We start from the raw sequence: 23,615 nt of genomic DNA on the forward strand, positions 1-23,615 counted from the left end.
AGAAAATGTCAGAAAGTTGGGGCTTAGAATATCGTCTCTTCTTATACTCATTCCAAGTAAGTAAACATGCTATTATTGACGATGGTTTTATTTTTCAAATGTAGTTTAGAGATCTAGCATGAATATACATCCCCATCTAGGTTACAATCACTCAGCTTTAGCATGTAAACCCTAATAATACTGCATCAAATCTCATGTTGATCATGTGATTTCTGCACTACCTCAACTTCAAGGGCATTGTTGTCCCCACCCCCTTTGTACGTGTACCACTTTGAACACATTAAAAAGTATCCCAAATTAATGACTCCTAGAGCAGCAATAAGATAATAGTAGTAATCCAGCCTTCCCTTGTTGAGATCTTCCGGCAGCCAGTTTCCGGTCTTAGCCCCCTCAGTAGTCCGGTGAACTATGGCGATTAACGCACTACTCAAGTAACTAGAACCTGCCATTCCACAAAAGAAGAGAGACCCTGCAATGCTTCTCATGTTTTCCGGGAACTGCTTGTAGTAGAATTCAATTTGGCCAATGGCAGCGAACGCTTCAGCAAGCCCGGCTAGTGTGAGCTGAGGGACCAGCCAAAAGCCAGACATGGAAGAAATGTCACCCCTTGTTCGGATTCCTGGAATTGGTTTTGTTAGCGCTGTAGTCCTTCGGTGTTCTTCTACGAATGCAGATACTAGCATCGTGATCACAGAGAGAAAAATGCCAATTCCTATTCTTTGCAACAATGTGATGCCACCTTCTTTTCCCGTAAGCCTTTGGAGGAACGGGACAAGAAGGCGGTCGTAGATTGGTATCCATATGGTCATGCCCAGCATCAGGAAGATTGAGTAGGATGCAGCCGGGATTTGGAAGCTTGTTTTTCCAAGGCGTCGATTGGATTGAAGGGCTTGGAAGACAACATAGGTATGCTGCTGGACTATGGCAATATGGTATATGAGGGCTGCTGCCCATATTGGCAAAACTCTCAGCAAGCATTTCACTTCTTCCACTTGTTGCATGCTGCAAAGTTTCCAAGGATCAGCAGCTGAACCATCCGGATTGATTTTGTCATCCGGCGTAAGAATTGCTGCTTTGTCAAGGCATCTGAGAAGTGACAACAACATTTTTAAGAACTTACCTACACCACCGCATGGATTTCACATCTCAAACTCCCTTGAGTCAAACTCAAAGACTTCAGTTTCATCCGTAAATTTGAATATATATGGACCGTCACACTGAATCTTCTTTGGTTTGATTCAAAGAGTTTCTAATTTGAAATCAAAGAACGTGTTCAAAACCGAAACTCCTAGAAGACAATTAAAGAACATGTATATGCAGTAATTCTTTGTGCATGTTCATGGCGTCCGTTCTTTAATATGTTCCATACATGTGTATCAGCTTAAAGTAATTTAATCCAATCACCAATCGCCATAAAAAGTTAAAACACATGACAGTGCGTGATTGACTTAGAATAACTCCAGAATGATTCTAGGCGTAGATAAGTTTCTTTCTTTCACAGCCAAGGCATATAAAGTGCATGAAGTTATAGCTAATTTACCTGAATTGATTTGTATAAGGAAGGTTGGAGTTGATAGAATCGGGAGGCATATAAACAAACATGGAGAGCCATGGCCGCTCTGGCTCTTTAAGCTTCAAATGCCTTCTCGCAATGGAAACCACCACGACCTGTGCTACACTATTCATCGGACTACCGGAGGCTTTCACTTTCACATACATTTTTGATCCCATGAAGAAGAGAACACATGATATCAACATCAAAATGGCTGGAATGCCAAACCCTAGACCCCAACTTACATTTGACTGGATGTAGACGATGAGGGTCAATGCTATCATCTGTGCGAAAGTGTAGGTGAACATATACCAGTTGAAGAAGCTGTTGACTCCTCGTTTTCCCGACTCCGTTTTCTGGTCGAATTGGTCTGCCCCAAATGCCAAGTTACATGGCCTGATGCCTGCAGCTCCTACTATTAGCATCCCAAAACCAGTTAGTAAAAATGCCATTTGACCAGTTGTTGGCCCTTTACATGTTCCTTTCTCTTCTGGTTTGCAGTGAGGAGGATGCAAGTTCTTGAATACCGCAGTAAAATCTATCAGCAGCAGTCCCTAGATAAAGGAACAAATTAATCATAGGATTAAGATATATACATTTTGGAGCTAATGAGTCAACAGGGTTCATGATGAGGTAAGAAACTTTGGAAGTGAAAATGAATCAAAGCTTAATTTTTGAGGAAATATGCAGAAACAAAATGAGTTACAAACTTTCAATCAAATATATAACCGGATGGAAGTTAAACAGACAATAAAAAGACACTAAAATGTGGTTTACAAACAGCTTATTGCTTATTTGTGTGCATGTTTCCGGAATTTTCTTATGTTGGACATTGAAAATGAATCAAAGTAGCACATGGCAGTTTTGTAAGTACCATAAAGGAAGCAATATCCGAATATGTCAGCCCTTGATAACGATCAAGATAATTAAGTGTTGGAAATGAAAGTTCTGAGCAAGCTTAAGATACATTTGGAGCTAATTAGTCAAAAGGGTTCTTGAGGTAAGAAATTAACCTTGAAAGAGAAATGAATCAAAGCTTAATTTTTGAGGAAATATATATGCACTAGATGGGCCGCTACAAAAATCGAACCAGATGGATGCCAAATAGACAATAAAGAGGTAGTCAACGTTATTTTATATACGATTTATTGTCTACTAGTGCATATTTCCCTAATTTTTATATGCTGGACACTGAAAATGAATCTAAGTAGAAAATGTTAGTTTTGTAAGTACCATAAAAGAAGCGATTGACGAAAATCCCAACGTCTTGTAACGACCGAAATAAGTGTCTGAAGCGAAAGCTCCGAGCAAGGTTGCAAAGTTGGTTGTGCCATTGAAGATGGTAACAAGAGTCGCAGCTGTAATTCTCTTCATGTTGAATACACTAGTGAGATAGACCAAGAGGTTGGCCAAGGTCCCAATGGCTCCCAGCTTCTCAAACGTTTCATTTCCTGAAATTTTAAGCAGATGCTCAAAAATAAGCGAACAAAATTAAGATACATTCATGATTAAACAGAAGAGAAAAGGATATTAATCTGATGAGAAGAACATGAAGCAATAAAAATGCAAAATATTGCGCTCACCTATGACAAATGGCATTACTTTCCATCCTCGGTATATAACTGGTTCTTCATCCGTAGAACCTCTCTCATTCTTCTCCATGCTATCTCTCTCTTTCTTCTCCATGATTGCTTTCATGTTTTAGGAAAAAAGGAAACCACAAGGAACTATATAATCCGAGAAGAAAATTCGACCACGCAATTCACAAAGCACTTTTGACAAAATTAACGGAGCCGGTGTATTTCATTAGAGCCAGAATTACAATAATCAAGCAGTTGTAGCTCCTGTAGCCCAGCTACCTGTCACGACTATTGTCCTTTTTACCTAGATGAATCGATTGAGACACCGTTTCTTTGTGTTTGCCAGTTGTCCCGATTTGAGTAGTATTTTCATATGTTTACTGAGATTTGTTGGACCAACAAGTCGTCGTGGTTGACTATGAGTCCACTGGCTAGACTATACATGTAGCAGAGCTACCAGTCACGACCGTTTTGCTTGAATTATTAGTCGACATTTCCCACTTGTGGTATATGTGCATTGGATGATCAGCATCGAGCTTTCATTTTCTTCATAAATGGAGTCCTCTCTTGGCTTGTGTTTTGGACTTGGAGATGGAGAGATTATCATTTGATCTTCGTAAATCTGACCAATCAGAAAACACGTGTTGCAATTATAATCGTTTCTGTTGGTGTGGCGTATAAGAAATTCTTGCATACAACATTTGTATACATACATCTTAGAGTAACCGCACATAAGAGGGAAAAAGTAAAATTGTAACAGGGAAATTCTGCACACCCGTTTCATGTACGAATTTGTCCTAATCGGGACCACGATTTTGTGGCTAGCTAGCTACGTTTTATCTTTAGTCTATCAAACAAGATGTTTCTCAGATTGCATATTCTCCGTCCAAACTTCAGAGGCACTTTCACAACTTCGTTTGTACTCAAACCATTCAGACATTCAATACAGCAACCGCATAATAAATAAAGTAATCGAATCTCGGTGTTAAGATCTTCAGGCAGCCAATCACTGGTATGGTGAACCATTGACAAATAACGTAATTGGACATTGCCATCTAAATTGTGAGGGCAAGCATGGTGAATATTGTGTAAGACGGGGATCTTAAAGCCGGAGTTGCCAAAGTGCCTGTCGGATTGCACCAAGGCAACGTAGTATATAACTAGTGAGATCCAAATTGGAACCACTCTCTCCAAGCACTTAATTTCCTCCACTTCCTGCATGCTGCGAAGTCCCCATGGATTTGCTGTTGTTCTCCATCTGGGTTGATATGTCTTCACTGGTCATGATTGCAGCTTTGTCAAATATTCTGAAATTTAATAAAGTGCAACTTTTTGGTTAGTGAACAACACATATCAATTACTGTACTATATTAATTGACTTTATGATGATGATGATGATGATGATTCAAAGATTGACTAAACCAGTACTGAGGGATTGTTGATATTAATATTATCAAAATATATCGAGTGAATATCAATGATGCATGCACCATGCACCAAGTCTTGTAAATTGATAGCTAAAATCATTTAGTCTTTTCATGTGTTAAAGTCCACAAACTCACTCAAATTTCTAGGGAATTTTCACGTAATTATTGAAGGGGAACACGACATTCTAATCAAGAGGAAATCTGAGCCAATTAATTAGCCGTTATCTTCTTTTCTTTCCTAAGTGCCCTAGAATTTTCCCTTTTGATATTGGAATCTTTGAAACTCAATTTTTGTCATCAAGTGCTATATGTATACTTTTGAATTCCAAACTCTAGTGTTTATATAAGGCATTATTGAATTATGAATTATATTTGTAATTAATGAAATTTTCAACTGGGAAGTTGTGAGAAATTTTTCAAGAAGAATAGTCTAGTATATCAACTGTCATGATACAATTAGTTGGATATTTAAAAAAAATTTCAATCATTTGTATTATAACACTTTGTGTATTTGGCCATATTCACGCCACACAAACAAATTTCTTGTCAACTCAGATGTTGAAATCATTTCTCTCTACCCCCACCCAACTCTAGCTAATAAGGTTGAAATCACGATCCGAAAAATTTAGACAAAAAAAAAAAAGAATTTCAATTTCTGTTTCCCTTCGTATTTTGGGTTGTAAGCACATCACATGCAAAAGTTGGGTCCCTTTATTAGAAGTAATGTATGTTTTTCGTTCATGACTGGTAAGTCTGCCATAATAAAGGACTTGGTGTCCAGCTCTTCTTTTCTGTAGTTTGGATATTATCAAAGCAATTTTTCCTTTTGAGTTATTTTATTTGAACACACTGGTCGGACGAATTCACTCCGTATTCTAAACACTATACTACACACCAAATTTTAATTTGTATCCTCGTTTTTTATAAGAACCCCAGCCCAACCCTTATCAACCCAAATTGATAAAAATTGAATTAAAAGAAAAAATCTTGCATGGATTTTTATATGGACCGCACGAGCTACAAGTGTGTGGTTTGTTACACCACGTAAGACTTTTAGTTTAAATACAAACTCTCAAGTTTTTTATCAGAGTCCTATTTATTCAAGATAAAGTTTGTTAGTTGTATTTTATTCAAATATTGTTGTTGTTTTGAATTTTATAGACCACTCCCAACCCATAAATAGGTTTTTTGAAAACCTGGTGTAATTATCTGTACGTTATAAATACATAGCACCCATCAGACTGATGGTATTTAATTCATCACGTTGATGGTATGCAAATTCACTCAAACATTTTCCAGTATTCTACGTTTTTATGGTTTCCATTACATCATTGCAACTGGGAGGGACATGAGCTAGACACGTGGTGTTCACTATAAACACAATAAACAAATGATTTGCATGTTAAATATGTAAAAAATTTGAGTGTGACGATCTCTCTATCACGTGATGTTATTAATTTACGTGTTATAATATAGATGGACAACATAATCAATATTTTATGAACTATACAGTTTTAATAACTAAGTACATGTGTTGTCACATTAGAGTATGGATAACACCACGATCCACTACTACGGTTGATTGCATCGAAGAAAAAGGAATAGGCAACACACGGCCAAGTGAGTAGCTTTTTCTAGTACTGCCTAACTTCATATAGGTACTTTCAAACTAACAGAATAGCATTAATAAATTGTCCATTTCCAGGTACGTTATTCTTAACAAACAAAATAGCATAAATAACATAAAAGCACAAATAACATAATTATGTCCATCTCCATCTACGCATGAGTTCCCAACCCTTTCTCCTCATCCTTCGATTCACGTTCCACTCGGTCTCTTGAACCATGCACACTCGGATTCTCCAGCTGCATCTCCCTTATCCCTTTTCCTGACCTTCCAACCGTTACGTAATGTCGAGCAAAGAAATTGAAATACACAAGGTTTACAACTCCGATGCCAGCAATGATGTAGTAGTAGTAGTCCAGCTTATTCTTGTTAAGGTCATGACCGCCGAGCCACGGAGTTTTCCCCTTCATTTGGGTTGCCTTGTGGACTATATTGACTATCAAAGAGCCTAGATAACTCGAAACCGATAAGCTGAGGAAGAAGACTGCCCCGGAAACAGTCCTCAGGCTCTCCGGCATTTGCATGGTGAAAAACTCCATTATGGAAACAGCGGCAAAGGCCTCAGTCAACCCTGATAAGACAAACTGTGGCAAGAGCAGCGCAAAGCTCACGGGCGAAATAAATGATCTGTGTTTCAAAGCGGTTTTCCGACGATGCTCTTCAACTATTCCAGATACCAACATTGACACAATGGACAGCACAATGCCAGTGTTGATCCTCTGTTGCATTGTCAGTCTTTTGTTCCTCCTGCTCCTTCTTCGGGCCAGCGGGAGGTAAATTTGCTCGTAGATGAATATCCACGTTGCAAGTGCAAGCATGGCTATGATATTCATCCATCCAGGTGCGAATTTGAAATGCAGTCCCATGGATCTGTCCGTTTGCAATATTTGTAAGACCCCGAATGTGCTATGTTGGTCCATGCACATGAAAGTCCCAATTGCCGTAACCCAAACTGGAAGAATTGCCACTAAGCACTTCAGTTGCTCAACTTGTTGGAGGCTGCACAGCCTCCAACTGCTCCTAGGCTTGCCTTGATTGTCCAATTCATTTGGGTTCGTTATTATTGCAGCTCTGTCAAGGAACCTGAAGCGATTAGTGTGAGAGAGCTTCAAGATCATATGTTGCTGATCAGATGCATTGTTTAGTGGAGGATCATAAAATGAGTGCTCGGAAGCCGGTGCAACCCTAACTCTTGATTTTCGACAGGCAGCCGTGATGACCTTGGCTATGTCCGAAAAAATGCTCCCTTGAGGCTTCAAGTAAATGTAAGTGTGGCGGCCGAACAAGAAAATGGTGATAGAGGAAGCAAGGCAGGCAGTGGGAATGGCAAACCCTATGACCCAACTGATATTGGTCTGGATGTACACAACTCCAGTGAGGGCCACAACTAGGGCAACTGTGAAAGAGAAATACCACCAATTGAAGAAGCTTTCTAGTTGCGCCCTTCCTTTCGCTGTTCTGGTGTCAAATTGATCAGCACCAAAGGCAATGTTGCAGGGTCTGATGAACCCTGCTCCTACGGAGAGCAGTCCAAGAGCAATGTAGAGGAAGACCAGCTGCCAAGTGTGGGGCTGAGGGCAATGGTCTGGCTCTTTGCAGGTGGAGGGTCTTAAGCTATCTATAGATGCCGTAAGGGTTATGGCTCCCATACCCTGAAATAAAATGAAAAAGTGTGAAGAAAAATTTGCAACCTCACGTACAAAGTCACCATTTTCCTGGATTCAGTGTTGAATAAAATGGAAATGGGACACACTAAACGATGATAAGCCATGTATAAACACCAGTTTGGTGCTAATTTGTTGTCTGTTTAGTGTCTTGCTAGTTTTATTTTTGTTCTAAGCGTATAGAATATCAGTTAATTATTTCACTTCAACGTGGAATATCAGTTAAATATTTCACTTCAACATGAGTTTTGTAAGACTGAAATTCCAAATAATGGGTTAAATTGATTAATCAAGAGTGAGATAGAACTTCTGATTAGAAGAGAGACAGATAAATCATAATTATTACCAGGAAAGATGATATGGATCCAAGGAGAAGAGCACGAAATCTGCCCAGATAAGCATCAGACAAAAAGGCACCTGCTAGTGTTACAGCATTGGATGTACCATTCCATATATTAATCACATTTACCACAAATATTCCACTTAAGTTGTATCTTGTACTCAAGTACACTGTGATGTTGGCTATCAAACTCATCGAAGCCAGCTTCTCGAACGATTCATTCCCTTCATATAAATCAACAAACGAAACAAAATTAACGAAAAGGCAAGCCAAAACCCCATCATAAATCACATGAAAAAAAAAATGAATACAAGATAATATGATATTGTGTACCAAGAATGTATTTGATAGCTCTCCATCCTCCTTTTCTAGAATTTGGAGGAAGCGCTTGCTCTAATGGTGAAGAATCATTGTCATTCTCCATCTCTTTCTCTCTCTCTCTCTCTCTCTCTCTCTCTCTTCTCTCTCTTCCTCTCTTCCTCTCTATGTTTTTCGCATTTGCTGGTCACCAACCTCTCTTAAACCACATTGCGTCTTTTTGTTTTATAGTGATGTTATTCCCACCCAATATCTTATCTTCCCACTCACCTTTTAATGAATTTTTTAATTACAAATTTGTCTATATTGATAAGGACATTAATTATCTTGTTTTGCTTAATTTAAAAAAAAAAAAAAAAACAGGTTGGGCATGGGAGACAATTTGTCTACCTTAAACCCTAACTCATATTTTCATCTCCTTTCATTTAGAGAAAGTAAAAAAATAGCAATGGACTTAGACGACTTTTTCATTGAACAGGTAGAAGATGACGCTTCTACGGAAGAGGTAGAAGATTATGTTTCCATTGAAAAGGTAGAAGAATAATTTGTGTGTTGGTCATTTGAATTTGTCCATCATATTTTTAAATTGGTCATTGTTGAATTCTTTTGAATTTGGATACCTCTGTTGTTTCCATTTGAATTTGCAAACCTTAGTAGTTTTCATTTACATATTATTTGTTATATTTTTTAAGAGACAATTTTATAATTTCATATGTACGTATATATTAAAGGTTATTTTGGGAATAATAGTGGGTGAGAAAATAGCATTTTAATTTTTTAACTTTTTAAGATGGGTGGGATTATAGGAAAATAAGATAATGGGTGGGTCTAGTAGCTCTCTTGTTTTATTATATATAAGAGCTTAGTTTATCTTAATTAGTTTTTTTTTTTTTTTGTCGAATAGTTTATCTTAATTAGTTAGTGTAATCAAAATTAGGATAGATAATTATCTCAGATTTGATTCTACCGGCTTACCCGGATAATTATCTAAGGTATGAAATCGGAAACGGTTAGAGTCTAATTAACTAAAAAGTTTGAAAGTTTAGCAGTGTTGACATAGTTATGATTGGCATGGATGATTGGTGCGAGAAATGTGAAGCAGCTTGTTATGGGTGTGATGACTTGTGAGTTATGACCACTGACTTGGATTCTAAGTTTACCTGCACTACGTACCTTAACAAACCAGTACAAACTACAAACAAAATATTTCTTCTTATCCCAAGCCTTGAGTTTCTCCCAATCTTTAACTGTATATTCAAAACCAAACTTATGTGTTGCCTAACAAGAACTTATCTGATCACTTTGGTTGTAAATTAGGCTTTTTGTTGATTGTTAACAGAATTTATTGAAAAATAAATAATAAAAAATGTTTAATACAAAGTTCTGTGTTTGTTAACATTGTACTAGTCTCTTGGCATGCCCATACTAATTTTTTTTTTCTTAATTATTTTTCTTATACTTGATACGTGTTTTTTCTTAAATGTTAATTTTTTCTAGAGTGTACATTTACACGGGAGTATTTTGTTTTTTTACCATTTTAATTAATTGGCTCATTTGCAAATAATGTCTTGCTACAATGGCAGAAAGCAATGTTATCTATGCACCCTGATACGGATTCGATCCTACCGATCCCCTCTCCCTATCAACTGACAATTTATGGAAAATTATGATGAAACTTATTATGATGAAACTTGTAACACCAAAGAGAAAGGCTTGCAATTATTAATTTTTTTTTTATAAGAAAGATTTGGCATTATAATAATAGAGATAGATAAATTAAGTTTATTTACTTTTATTCTGTTATACTTTGAAAGTAAGTGTAGACATATTTTCATTGCACTACCTTCTACCATATAATGTTTGTTTATTTATTTTGTAAGCATCTTCTATCGTTCTCTGTATTTTATAGCAAAGTTTTAACTAAAACTATCAAAAGTTATTCTAGGAGTTCTATAAAAAAGTTGTACTCCAATCATACTCCCTAGAGAGTCACAATTACTATGAATTAATTATTTATTTAAAATGATATTAAAACAATTAACATTAATTATAGAGAGCGTGTTAATTATAGCGAGCCAGAATGAGCTTCTTTCTCCCTCTTTATATTTAGGAGCTGTTAGATGAATCTCTATATTAAGAGGTGGATAGAAAGCATGATTGGAGTTGAAGCAGCCATTACCAACCCCTGATCATCCCGAATGATCACGCCAATACCTCGGACTCCCCCCCCCCCCCCCCCCCCCCTCTGCACAGAACCATCCACGTTAACTTTCACCACTCTTAACGTCGGTGGCTGCCAGGAAACATGAGTTGCAGCCCTATTGTTGTGGTTGCAATCCGATCCATACACCAGACGAAACTCTTCCAACAATTGCCTCGCACGTGCAGCAACCTCCCAAGAATGGCATTGATTGTTTTAAAAAACGTTTCCATTTCTTTGATTGCAAATTGCCCAACAAACCATTGCAGACAAATCGAGTTCCTCCCTCGTTGAGACCAACACCATGGCTCTCCAAATCTTGAAGAACGACTGAACCTTCCATTCCCTGCTCGCCTCCCACCAACTAAATTCCTTCCAAATCTCAATCACCTTCCCACAACCCCATAACGCACGAAGAGTCTTCTCCACTTTCTCTTCACATCGTCCACACCACGGTGAAGGATTAATCTTTTTTTGGTAAAGATTACTGCCACAATGGATAATTTCCTTCAAAAATCTCCAGACAAAATGCTTAACTTTGTCAGGTATAGACACAGCCCACACACATTTCCATAGAGAACCACCAGTCGTACTCAACGAGCCCTCCATTTCACTTGATAGAGTTTTGATCATTCGGGCCAGTCGATATCCACTACGCACCCTATACTTCCCATTCATCTCATAATGCCAAATTTGGATATCTTGCACCTCAACGTGAGTCAACGGAATCCGCAATATAGCTTCCACATCCCTCTCCCAAAAACCAGCATTAAGCATCTCCCTATAATTATTCCATTCTCTATCAGCAGTAATAAGATCACAAACTCTCAAACTCTAGGTGGCTTAGTGACTGTGAACCCCATTTCATTAGGCACCCATTTATCATCATATACCAACACGTGCATTATGTCCATTATCTATGCGCCATTGCAATCCAGCTTTCAGAAGCTCTCTCCCCCACACCAGTGATCGCCAAACGTATGATGGCCTTGTTCCAATTCCCGCATTCAAAAAAGAATCATAATTCGGAAAGTATCTCGCTGACAGCATGCGACTCACCAAGGATGTCGGATTAATGAATGGATTGGATATGAATTTGACTAACTCATCCAAATACGATCTGCTTACATGTCGGCACAAAACTCACACATTTACAATAATGTCATTTAAAATCATATAGTATAGAGACAGAAGTAATAATAAAGACAATACAGCTGCAGTTTAATACTCATTATTTAATTAAGGAATCAAAATCATATAGTAAGACGTGACATGAAACATTTTCAGTGGGGTTGGTATTCTCTTGTCTATTTGCTCAACTTTGTAAGACGAATAATCAACTCGGAATCAACCAGAACTATATAGCCAAGTGTGGCACTGGCATTAGCTAGGACAAGAGCCAGGGAGGATCGATTTACATATTCTGTAGCTAGACAGGATCAAGGGACATACATGGATATCTCTTTGGGAGTGGGGGTGGCCTTGGTTCTCGGAAGCTTGCCACTTTTGGGGTTGCTTTTGTGGTGGTGGAATGAGCTTTGGTATGTGCTTCTTCTCAAACTACAACATTCGTCTACCGGTGCTAAGTTGCCGCCCGGCCACATGGGACTTCCACTTGTGGGTGAATTACTCACGTTCTTGTGGTACTTCAAAGTTCTTCGTTCTCCAGATGATTTTATCAATGCTAAACGAGCAAAGTATGTTTTATTTCCTTCCCTTTTTTAGTACTTCTACTATGTTTTTGTTTGGAGGAAGTATAATAATTTGTTTTAGGTTTGAAACTTGTAATGTTATAGTTTTTGTTATAAAAAAAAAAAAAAAAATTAAGTATGTTGAATTATTGCTTCAAGGCATATATATTCATTAGGCTATTTTTCAAACTTTATTCGCATCCACAACAGTGTTCAAATGAGATTTGAATAAGCTTTGTAGATATAATGAATTCTAGTCTTACACTTATTGTTTGTCAAAGATTTGCACATTGTAAGATAAATCCCAAACTAGCCTTATTATTGTTTTTTTTTTCAAGCTATTTATGTTGTACTGTGAGAATAAACAGTTGTGAAAGAAAGTAAGTGTTTGGTAAACTATAGCGCTAAAAATGTTCTTAACACAAAAGACGAGGGTAGGATTGTCAATATGAAAGTTTTGTTAATTGGTACTGTTCACATGCCTCCAATAAAAAAATGGCTTTTTAAGAAGCATGCGTAGAATTACTTATGCTTTCTGCTGTTTCGGATCCATAATTTTAAAGTTTTTTTTTTTTTTTCCATTTACCAAACACAATTAAGGTCCTAACATTTTTAAGAAGCTCTTTTTTTTTTTTTTTTTTTTTTTTTTTAATTTAAGCAAATCCTGAGCTCACAGAAATCTATACCTTTAAAAGAGGTACGAAAAAATCGAGTTCAAAGAAGTGTTGATAGGTGATGAATTAGGAGGATAAATGATCTAAAATTTAGTCCCTAAAAAAAACAGTCATAAATAACTTGCTTTTTAAGATTTAGTGTGAATCCACAATTACATCTCCATGGACTATGAATGTTAGTAACTATTTGGCGTTTAATCAAGGGAACTTTAACGAAACGTTTTCGGTACTGTTCACTTTAACGAAAAACCATATTTTTACACTAAAAAGTCAATCCTGATACTATTCACCTTACCCTTTATTTTGTTATTATCGTTAAATCTCAAAGTTTTTAAACCCTTTTCATTAGTTTTCTTTTTAATCAATTCTTGTTTTGTGGTAAAAGTCGTCTATGAAATTGGTATATTCTCAATATCGTGCAAAATGGTTGACACCCTTTGTCATGCACATATTAAATGATCAGTTATGGTGATAGAGTAGGATTGTACAGAACCTACCTCTTTGGATCACCGTCCATCATAGCATGTTTCCCAACAGTCAACAAATTTGTATTCCAATCAGACGACACCTTCATCCTAGAATGGCCTTGCGTTGATCTTATGGGTCACACTTCTCCGGTGGCAGTTAGTGGGAAGTCCCATGCCAGGCTCAGAGGTTACGTCACAAAGGCTATTAATCAGCCGGACGCTCTCCGGCGAATTGCCCAGCTAGTCCAACCACGCATCATAGCTGCACTCGATTCATGGGCTCAGAAGGGCAAAGTCAAAGCTTTTGACGAAACTAAGAAGGTGACGTTTGAAAATATTGGAAAACTGTTTGGAAGTTTGGAGCCCTGGACCTCTCCTAGATACCATTGATAACTTGTTCGAAGGATTGATGAAAGGTTACAGAGCTCAACCATTAAACATTCCTGGAACTGCCTTTCACCATGCTCGTCAGTTCCTTAATCTTAACTGATTTCACCGCAAAAATCAATTGAAAGCATTTAAATTCCCACTGTACAAGAAAAAAAATCAAGCATCAATGATCAGATATATCCGCTAGACACGATGATGTGTCTAAAAAGACCAGATGTGTCCGTTGAGTTATTAGGCACATATAGTTTCCTATAGATACGTCATCATGTTTCATGGAATATATGTGAATGTTAGTTATTAGACACGTCATTTTGTTTGATGCATATATATGGTCGTTGATATTTTTCTCTTGTACTGCATGCATTTGGTATGATTGATTCCATCAAGTTTCACTAATGAATTTGATATATGTATATATGCATGTGGATGAATTTCTGCAGTGTAGGCAGAAGCTTGAGGCCATTTTCAGGCTGGAGCTGGAGAAGAAGAAGAGCCAAAAACTAGTGACAAATGATCTCATGGATGGGCTTATGCAAATTAAAGATGAGGAAGGTAATAAACTAAGTGACCAAGAGGTGGTAGATAACATCGTCAGCCTCGTTGTAGGTGGATATCTACTTCCATTGCGTCAATGTGGGCTATATATTATTTAGCCAAGCACCCTACTGTCCTAAAAAAGCTTCAGGTACGATTACGATCACCCCCGTATTCTAGTTGATAGCATACTAATAATAATCAAAACAAAGAAAGTTAGTTTCTCAATAATCAATGGCTTGTTTGGTATTCTTCTGAGACTCAATTTTTGTATTTGAAATTGGTATAAAAAAAGATACCAAACAGACTCTAAGTTATTTTGATAATCTTGGAGTTCTAATTTGGACTTACATACAGGAGGAGAATATGGCTATAAAGAAGAACAAGAAAGGGGGTTTTATTACAAGTGAAGATGTTTCAAAAATGAAATACACAAACAAGGTATATATTGTCTATAATCAAGTTGAGGTTCCATCATAAAATCAATTAACAATGTAAGGAATAGCCAAACCTCTTATAAGCCCTTGCAAGGTTTTTTTTTCACTGATGTGGAACTTTTTACCTTTATATCATCACACGCCCCCTCACATGTGGTAAGTTTTCAAGCCAAACACGTGAACAACACAAATTGGGTGACGTGGAGTACGTGTGGCCATTGAGCTTTGCACGTGAGTCAACCTGCTTTGATATGATGAAGAAACTTGAGGTTCTATACCATAAAACCAATTGGCAATATGGGAAGTAATCCAACCTCTTATAAGCCCGTGCAAGATTTCTCATTTCATCAATGTCAAATTTTTTTTACCTTCACATCCTCATATAAATGAAGTGTAAACATTTTTGGGAAGAAAAGGAGGCCATATTATTAAAGGAAAACTAACAAAAAGTCCAAAAAAACTTTAATTTTAATGAAAAATGACAAATAAAGGTGTAATGAATAGTACCAGAAAAAAGGTAAAAATATGGTTTTTCGTTAAAAGTGAACAGTACTAGAAGTGTTTCGTTAAAACTCCCTATTATTGATCGTTACAAAATTAACTCAAGCCAAACATTATGCACTTTGCATTCAGGTGGTCGAAGAAACAATAAGAATGGCCAACGTTTCAGCTTTTATTTTCCGAATGGCCGTCAGGGAAGCTGAGTATAAAGGTACGTATAGGATACATGCACCATGTGTGTTGGCATGTTGCTGCAAATTTAGGGTTTAGGAATTCAAATCAAATGCATGGTTGGTGTACTTGGAACTATTTCTAATATTGGCTGTGCTAGTTTGCAGTCCCATAATTGTAGCTAATCAAGTTGGTAAATCCATGCTGGATATAAAATACCCAAGGGTTGGAAAGTGATTCTTTGGCTTCGATATCACCACACAAATCCAGAGAATTTTGATGATCCTATGTGCTTGAATCCAGACGGATGGAATGTGAGCCTATATTTCTGTATGACATAATGAATAGGTCTGTTTGGAGGTACTTCTTAAAAAAAAAACACTTATATTAAACACTTCTAAGAAGCATATAAATAAATTTGAACAAAAATGCAAGCATTTCTCGAAAAACTTCTTCCAAAAAAAGCTTCAAGAGTTTTTATTAACACTTATAACTTTTTATGTCAAACATTGCTAGAAGCGTTTTTGGTGATTAGAAATCGTTTTTAGCTATTTTATAAGTACTTTCAAGCGTACCTTTTTGTTATAATTATTATTTATCTATTGAATCAATATATTTTCATTGTTCAGAAACCAGCTAAGCCCGGAACATATGAAGCTTTTGGTGGTGGATCAAGAATATGTGCTAGAAACATGCTTGTTAGAACCCAACTCACAATCTTGTTACATCATTTGGCAACAGGATACAAGTGTTAACCCTAAAAACTACCAAACCTATGTGGTGCGCAGGCCGAGTAATTAATAAGCTAACTATGTCATTCGGTTATGTGCGGGGCGTGCCAACTCGTCGGCCAAGCTCAGCCGAAAAGTAAAATATGTTGATGTGGCGTTGGGCGCTCTGCTGATTTCTTGATCTTGTGACTGCAGCTGAGGAAGGAACACGTCTCGGCCTTCGGGTTCTAGAGCCTGAAGACAAGGCTGCTAGTTCTGCGAAGTTCAATATCAAATTCGACTTTCAGTGTGCTGAATGTAGTAATCTGTAACACCTCACTTCACCGAAAAAGCTAATGAGATGACCTCTGCCAATAAGGATTCGAAAATCCTTCTCGACCGAGACTTGGATAGATAACCAGTCAGCCTCGACGCAGTGCTATTTATCCAAACTGAAGGTGCTCCACGGTCGGCTAATTCTACGGCAACAGTGTAGTTTATCCAAACTGAAGATGTCAGATGTCACCGGTTGCCTTCACAATGCTGTTTATCCAAACTGAAGATGTGTTGGCGGAAAAAGAAAATAAAAATCTCAAGGTTCTTGAGAGGTTTCGCGTAGAGCGAGAGTTTGTGCAAGGCAGTTTGTGTGTTGAATTGGAGAAGCCTAGACATGTTGCACATCGTCTTACATTTATAGCAGTGAGGTCTTCTTCATGCTTTTTAGCTGCGACCTGCCAATACGTTTTCCAAATTGCACCCGTCTCTCTGTGATGCTATCGGGATACTCTTGATATACCACCTGTGACCAAACTAAATCCCTTTTGATCTCCATGTGAACCTAAATTTCTTGATAGAAATTCAACGCATATGTCGAGCCCACTAACGTGGCCTTCCATTAATATTAAAACAACTCATCCAGCCATGATATCTAATTCCACACGCTTCAACATGCAAAGCTAATTGCAAGCAGATTGCAATATCACCTCACTTGTGATTATCACATCACATTATTTTTACCTCATCATTATCCCATGCATGCATGCAGATCATGCATCTTAACAATTATGATCAAACCCATGCTGCTCCAATACGATGACAAGAATTCCAATCCCATTCGAACTACACTGCTTGCTTGGGGATATAATATGCATCCTATCTATCCTGTTTAAAAATATGTCAAGATAATTCATATTAAAAAATAATTATTATGATAAAAATCATAATATTATCCTTTAACAATAACAAAATTATCTTCACTTTCCATCCAACGGTTGTGAGCTATGCTTACTCAACGGCCTTGATTATATGGACCGATGGTGTAAATTTGGGTCCAAATAACAAGTAAGGAGGAAACCATCTCAACTCTTATGATTATTAAATATGTATCAATATGCATTTACTAATGAACATTATGTACTTGAATTTTTCAGATGGGAATTGGTCAATCCAGATGCAGGGATGAGTTATCTGGCACATCCAAAACCAGTTGATGGGGTTGATATCACCATTAAAAAATTTTAGAAATCCATTTTTCTGCTCTTTCTTGGTCTGGATTTTCGATTCGACTGATGGAGTTCTCAGGTTCTGTTTTAATTTTCTTCATCAGATATGTTTGATTAAATGTGGCAGTGAACATCTTTCTGCAACCTTCTTGCTTTAAGGCCGAAGCCATTACTAAATGTTTGTTTTGAAGGATTCAATGACCAGTGTCATTCCTTCTAATTGTATTGAATGATTGATTGTGAATTGTTGTTTCATTTCTACACTGTTAAGGCCGATGCGGTGGATTCTTTTGGGTTGCTTGATAAAATTGTGAAGGATAGTTTCTTGAAGGTTGTTAGTAGTTGATTTCTTGCTTGCAAAGATTAAGTTGTTTGATTGATTAACATTCAAAGTTGTTCGGTTGATTTCTGGTTGATTGTTATGGCGTCTAATACTGTCAAAATTGAAAGTTTACTGGGGATGATCACTATAAAACTCCAAGACGGCAACTTTTTCAAATGGAGTTACCATTTGCAGTCTGTTCTAAGATTATCCCCAATTTTTGGGTTAAAACCTAAAAATTTTAACGGCTAGAAATAATTTTTCTCCTCCAACTCTTCTGGCTTAAATTTTTAGCCCGAGAGTATTAAAGAACGAATTTAGGATAATTCAAATAACTTTTTAAAAAATAATAATTATGTAGACTATCCTAATTTAATTTTATGAACATTTTAATTTTAAAATATTTAGATTTCGATAAATATTGAAAAATGACACACCCCGACCGAGATCAGGGAGTGCTGGCCGTCACACAAAGGTGACGTAACCATGTGCACGTGCGGAAGCTAATAGAGTAGTAATATAAAAAGTACGAATAATTAAAAACTAGCATACAAAGTACTAAAACAAGTGCTAGCGTAAGTGAGACACAAGTTCAGAGCAAGTCTACAGCAGTCCAAAAGAAAGGATGCGACAACAGTACACCCGAAGGTGACCCTACGCTGGTGAGTGTCTGTCAGAAATGCCGGAAAAGCCCTCTAGGAAACCACCGAAACTGCTAATCAACTAGAACCTGGAGGGGCGCAAAACAAAAGCGTGAGTGGGCAAAAACAAAGCTTTTCGAAAACCATTTAGAAAAAATACATTCTAACCCCTCGCTGTAAAACCTGTATACTTCCCAGAAAATAAACATATATACGTATGTTCATAGATATGCCAATCATGCTCAAGAATATGCCATGTCACAATCTCATAATGAAATGCAAGTGCTCAGGTATAACTCATATCAATAACATATAATCTAGCAGCCGGAGTCACCTAACGTGACCTGTACGGCTGCATATAGAGCTCAAATCTCAAACTCAATAACTGAACCTGCCCACGAGTCGGAACCACCTAAAGTGGTCTGTACGACAGGCCTGGGTGTAACATATATATACGCTCTAGTGCTACGATCACGTGAAGGCTGTGCGAATAATCGCGGGTCACCTACGAGTCGGAACCACCTAAAGTGGTCTGTACGACAGGATTGTGCACCTAACTTGGATCCAAGCTGAGCGTGTGGTGCGGGAGGTGAACATCACGTGAAGGACTGTGCCCTACTCTGGGCGGGAGCACTAACACCGGGGGTGCAGGTTATGAGCTCTCTAAGCATCTCAAACCACTACTGAATATAAACATGCATACCACTTACCTGGCACTTACCTGTGCGTCCACAGCACCCAATATGCATATGTATGTGTATGCAACTAATAATGCGGCTAAGGGTGCATAATCAATAATAATAATATGCATGGCATAAGACAAATAACCATTTTTACTCAATTTCTGGGAAAATAATTGTATATAGGTATATACGGAAAACCAAAAGCCCACTCACTGGTATGTGGAAGGGTTGTAGCCCCCCTGCCTCGAGTGACCACGCTCGTCCTCGGGATACGTATCACCTATATGCGAAACAACTATAAAAACGTCAATTTTAAAGCACATAACCAACTTCTCGTAATAACTTCTCATACATTGCTCAAATTGGACAAATGAATATACCAACGTGCTCTACACAACCTCAGGATCACACCCATATTTTTAGAAAAAAATTTCTCCGCCGCACGCGCCCCCACGCGCCGGCCACGCGCAGGCACGTGCTTGGCACGCTGACGGCGTCAACTGACGCCGTGAGGAATATTCCGTTATTTCTAACGGATTCCGTCAACGGCGTCAGGAATATTCCGTCAAGTTTGACGGAATATTCCGTCTCCTTCTCCGGCGAACCTCCGGTGACGTCGCTGGCGCCGAAAACTGGAAAATTTTAAAACCGTGTTTTCTCACTCGTTTCTCAACCATTTTTTATGATTCTTGCACCAAAACAACGCCTAGAACTAGTAGAACAACGATATACAAGTTTTAAGGGTCAAAAACCACCAGAACTTACCTGTGCAAACTATCCAAATCCGGCCAACTCCGACCACGGTGATCCCGACGTCAAAACTCTTTAGACGAAGCACTCTGAGGCTCCTTGGGACACCACCAAGCTACCTACAAGCTTCAAATTTCCTAAAACGTTAGTATTTACGTTCGCATGAATAGTACTCAAATCGGACCACCTTGAAACGACGTGAAAACATTAGAGTTCTCACCTGAAAATGGTACGATCGTGCTCCTCTCAACCTCACGAGCTTAAAGGTGTACTTGGTTTCCTCGATCTGTAAGGGTTTGGTGTAGTTGTGTGTGTGTCCGTACGTTTCCAAAGAGAAGGGAAGGAATGGAGCTCGGGAGAGAGAGACGGGGAAAAAGACAGAGAGACAGTGAGAGTGAGAGGGTGTGTGTGTGGCCCAACACATGCCAACACAACCCAAAACAGCCACGAAGTGTAAACGAAACGAACTAGGGGTAACAATGTCATTTCACACGTACGATTTCGATAATTTCGGGACGGGATGTCACAAAAAATCTCTAAACAGACATCATGAAACTCGTGAAATACTATGAAAAAAATATGAAACACATAAAATAATTTTTTTTAATTACTTTAGCCATTGGATTTGAATTTGGACCGTTAGATTTTTTTTTTTTTTTTTTTTTTTTTTTTTTTTACTATTAGATTTGATCATATTAGATCTTCACCGTTGTATTTAATGAATTTATAAATATAAAAGTAAAAAAATATACATATATACAATGGACCAGCTCCACTAACCTAGGGGGAATCTTGGGCTAAATTTGCCTCAGAAATGAGTTTTGGGTTAAAACTCATATTTGCCTCAAGGATTGGAGCAAGTTGTGATAGGCTTAGAACCTAAAATTTGAGTTTTACTCAAGGGTTGGAGTAGGTCTAAGGGGCTATGATCTTTTTGAGTTCTTTAATGGTGAGTCACAAGCAAGTGATTATTTACCACAGTGATAGAAATGTGTTGAGTCCTTGCATTACAGAGTGAATTCCAACCCCGTCAACTTCTAATCTAATATAGAATCTAACCAAATCTATCATTTAACCCAAAAAAAAAAAATGGTGAGTCACAATGTCCACCTAAATACTATATTAGTCTTGATGCTGGTATAACTAAAGAGATTACCATTGCTTACAAGGAATCGGTTAAGAAGGATTTAGCTTTGTTAAGTCTGCTAATTCACTCTCTGATGAGGCAATGGATCATGTGATTGGCTACAAGACCTCTCAAGAGGCTTGGGACTGTCTTCAAGAAAGATTTGCTTACGTGTATGTGATTAGAGTAAATCAACTTGAGTTTCACACTGTTAAAAAATTACTGAAAATGATTATATGATTGTTACTTTATCCGGTTTACCTCCAGAATTTGAAGTAATCAAAACAGTTATTTTAGCAAAAGACACACCTACCCCTTTGAAGGATTTTTGAGCACAGCTTCTTGGTGCATAAAGACGCACGGTTTTCACTTCGATCCTTAATTATTATTATTGTTTTCATCTAAAATTGTTCTTTAACTTTTGAAAGTATGTCTAACGATAACTATTATTAACGTCTGTTACAAAATTAGCAAAAGTACGTGACTTGTGGGTTTGCCATTGGAAAAACAAAGTAAGAAACCGCCAAGTTCAAGTCGACCATTTAGGTACAATTTGCACGTCTGAAATTTATGGTTCGTTTGAAAGTGCTTTTAAAAAGTAAGTGAATTATGAAAAAAATACTTTATTGCTTCATACAAGAAACATATAACTGGTGCTTCTTTTATAAAGCATTTAACTACTTTTAGAATAAAAAACATTTAATCAAAAAACATTTTCAATAATTTTAAAAGCAATTCCAAAAAAACACATAGACGTTGTCACTTTGAGTTGAAAATCAATTCTTAAAATAATTGACACGCGACATAAAAACCAATCAATCCATCCATGTCCTGCATCCATTTCTATCTCTTCATCTTTTCTTCCTACTTATGAAGAAAATTTGCAGTGTGACCGGCACATAAGGTGGTATACCACGTGTTACTATACAAATTGGCAGATATATGTGTTAAAAAGTTAATAACTTAAAAAAATAAAATTTTCCACCAATTACATAAAAACATGTGGTGTACCACTCGTATTCCCGTCACAATAAAAAATTTCTCCTACCTATGAAGATGGGCTGCATCTTAGCTTGGTGTTTTACACCAACATTATCAAACAAAAATGTCTATGCATTGTGCAATTTTCACCCAAAATCCGAGGCAAATGTCACAGCACCTAGGTTATGTGCAGCACATGACCAATTCTATCGATTTTAAAAAGTTTAGGGATGGGACGGAAGAAGAATTTAGAGCAATTCCATCCCTAAAGACTTTGCGCTAGCACCCAGCCCATTTATCCACTCAAGTGAACAGTAATAGACTACAGTGAACAGTAATAGGCCAAAACATCTCCACTCCTAAAAAAATAGCCTAGTTCATTTTATTAAAATATTATTATTTTTATTATAAAATAATAATAAATAATATTTTTATTTTTAATTTCTGAATTTCTGAATTTATTAAAAATTTTATGTATTTTTTAAAAGTGAAATTCTTAATTTTTTGGGAAAAAAACGTGGACCGTTGATCTGTGATCGGACGGTCCAGTTTAAAAGTGAAATTCAAATTTTTTTTACTGTTGGAAATCCAACGGTCTAGAATAACTAGCTGTTGGAAATCCAACGGTAAAAATTGGGCCACGTCGCCCACCCGGGGGAGAGGTTAATGCGCCTGCGCTGCTGGGCCCTACCTCTGATTTTGTTGTCTGCTACTCGCTAGGACACGCACCAAGCTTAAAAACACAAACAGGCCGGTCCCCAGGTCTGTCAAAAATGGGCTGGTCTGGAGACCAGCTTGGGCTGGGTGCCAGGCAAACACACGGGCTGAAGTGGATTGGCTGAGTCCCAGCCTGTTTTTTCCACTGGATGCTGGCCTCTTGTTGCTCCGGTGGAACTGTTCTTAAGGACCAAATGAAAGAACACCATAATTTTAGAGGCAAAATAAATATAATTAACTTCTGTCCATTTAATCCAATTTTCTTCATGCAATTTTCAACATTAAGGAGACTCGTTGCCACTGTAGGGTCAGCTTGTACTACTGCTGCACTGCAACGTTGAGTCTTGACCACTGTACGGCAACTTTGTTCAACCGCTGGGAAGCATTCAATACAATTGCCGTCCGGAGATCAGACATGATACGTGGCCACCATCTGTAGCGACTTGTTGTGAATCTGCAGACGAGGCTGTGAAGGCTTATGGTCAAATTTTTGAATTCGTGGACAACGGCCATTGTTTCTGCACAACTTTCCAGACTCATTTTCGAAAGTCTGTCCTTCACTCTGCTCATGAATTATATATAGAATAAAGCAATCTCTCTCTCTTTCTCT

General features: G+C 37.6%; 2 protein-coding genes and 1 pseudogene across 2 annotated transcripts; 1 reads left to right on the forward strand and 2 right to left on the reverse strand.

The window, feature by feature from the left end:
- Positions 1 to 57: 57 nt before the first annotated feature.
- LOC137710404 (protein NRT1/ PTR FAMILY 2.9-like) lies at positions 58 to 3,432 on the reverse strand. Its single transcript, XM_068449413.1, has 4 exons — positions 3,136 to 3,432; positions 2,786 to 3,003; positions 1,541 to 2,106; positions 58 to 1,086 (listed from the first exon to the last, which is right to left on the reverse strand). The coding sequence occupies exons 1-4, from the start codon at positions 3,248 to 3,250 to the stop codon at positions 186 to 188; spliced, it is 1,800 nt and encodes a 599-aa protein (XP_068305514.1). The 5' UTR covers positions 3,251 to 3,432; the 3' UTR covers positions 58 to 185.
- Positions 3,433 to 6,294: 2,862 nt separating this feature from the next.
- LOC137710194 (protein NRT1/ PTR FAMILY 2.8-like) lies at positions 6,295 to 11,485 on the reverse strand. Its single transcript, XM_068449140.1, has 5 exons — positions 10,970 to 11,485; positions 10,765 to 10,900; positions 8,524 to 8,691; positions 8,197 to 8,414; positions 6,295 to 7,838 (listed from the first exon to the last, which is right to left on the reverse strand). Exons 1-5 carry the CDS (start codon positions 11,483 to 11,485, stop codon positions 6,339 to 6,341), a joined length of 2,538 nt encoding a protein of 845 aa, XP_068305241.1. The 3' UTR covers positions 6,295 to 6,338.
- A 639-nt stretch (positions 11,486 to 12,124) lies between these two features.
- On the forward strand, positions 12,125 to 17,804 carry LOC137710195 (ent-kaurenoic acid oxidase 2-like; annotated as a pseudogene).
- Positions 17,805 to 23,615: the final 5,811 nt, after the last annotated feature.

This window comes from Pyrus communis, chromosome 12, assembly GCF_963583255.1.
Source record: "Pyrus communis chromosome 12, drPyrComm1.1, whole genome shotgun sequence".
Classification (NCBI taxonomy): Eukaryota; Viridiplantae; Streptophyta; class Magnoliopsida; order Rosales; family Rosaceae; genus Pyrus; species Pyrus communis.

What these genes read in the sequence shown, in the direction of transcription:
- LOC137710404 (XM_068449413.1), bottom strand. Translation starts at nt 3,250, where the DNA reads ATGAAAGCAATCATGGAGAAGAAAGAGAGAGATAGCATGGAGAAGAAT. An exon ending in AGTAATGCCATTTGTCATAG is followed by an intron (nt 3,004 to 3,135) that starts GTGAGCGCAATA and finishes TTAAAATTTCAG; the next exon opens with GAAATGAAACGTTTGAGAAG. An exon ending in CGTCAATCGCTTCTTTTATG is followed by an intron (nt 2,107 to 2,785) that starts GTACTTACAAAA and finishes TCCTTTATCTAG; the next exon opens with GGACTGCTGCTGATAGATTT.
- LOC137710194 (XM_068449140.1), bottom strand. Translation starts at nt 11,485, where the DNA reads ATGCTTAATGCTGGTTTTTGGGAGAGGGATGTGGAAGCTATATTGCGG. An exon ending in AACTCGATTTGTCTGCAATG is followed by an intron (nt 10,901 to 10,969) that starts GTTTGTTGGGCA and finishes CATTCTTGGGAG; the next exon opens with GTTGCTGCACGTGCGAGGCA. An exon ending in AGCTATCAAATACATTCTTG is followed by an intron (nt 8,415 to 8,523) that starts GTACACAATATC and finishes ATTTATATGAAG; the next exon opens with GGAATGAATCGTTCGAGAAG.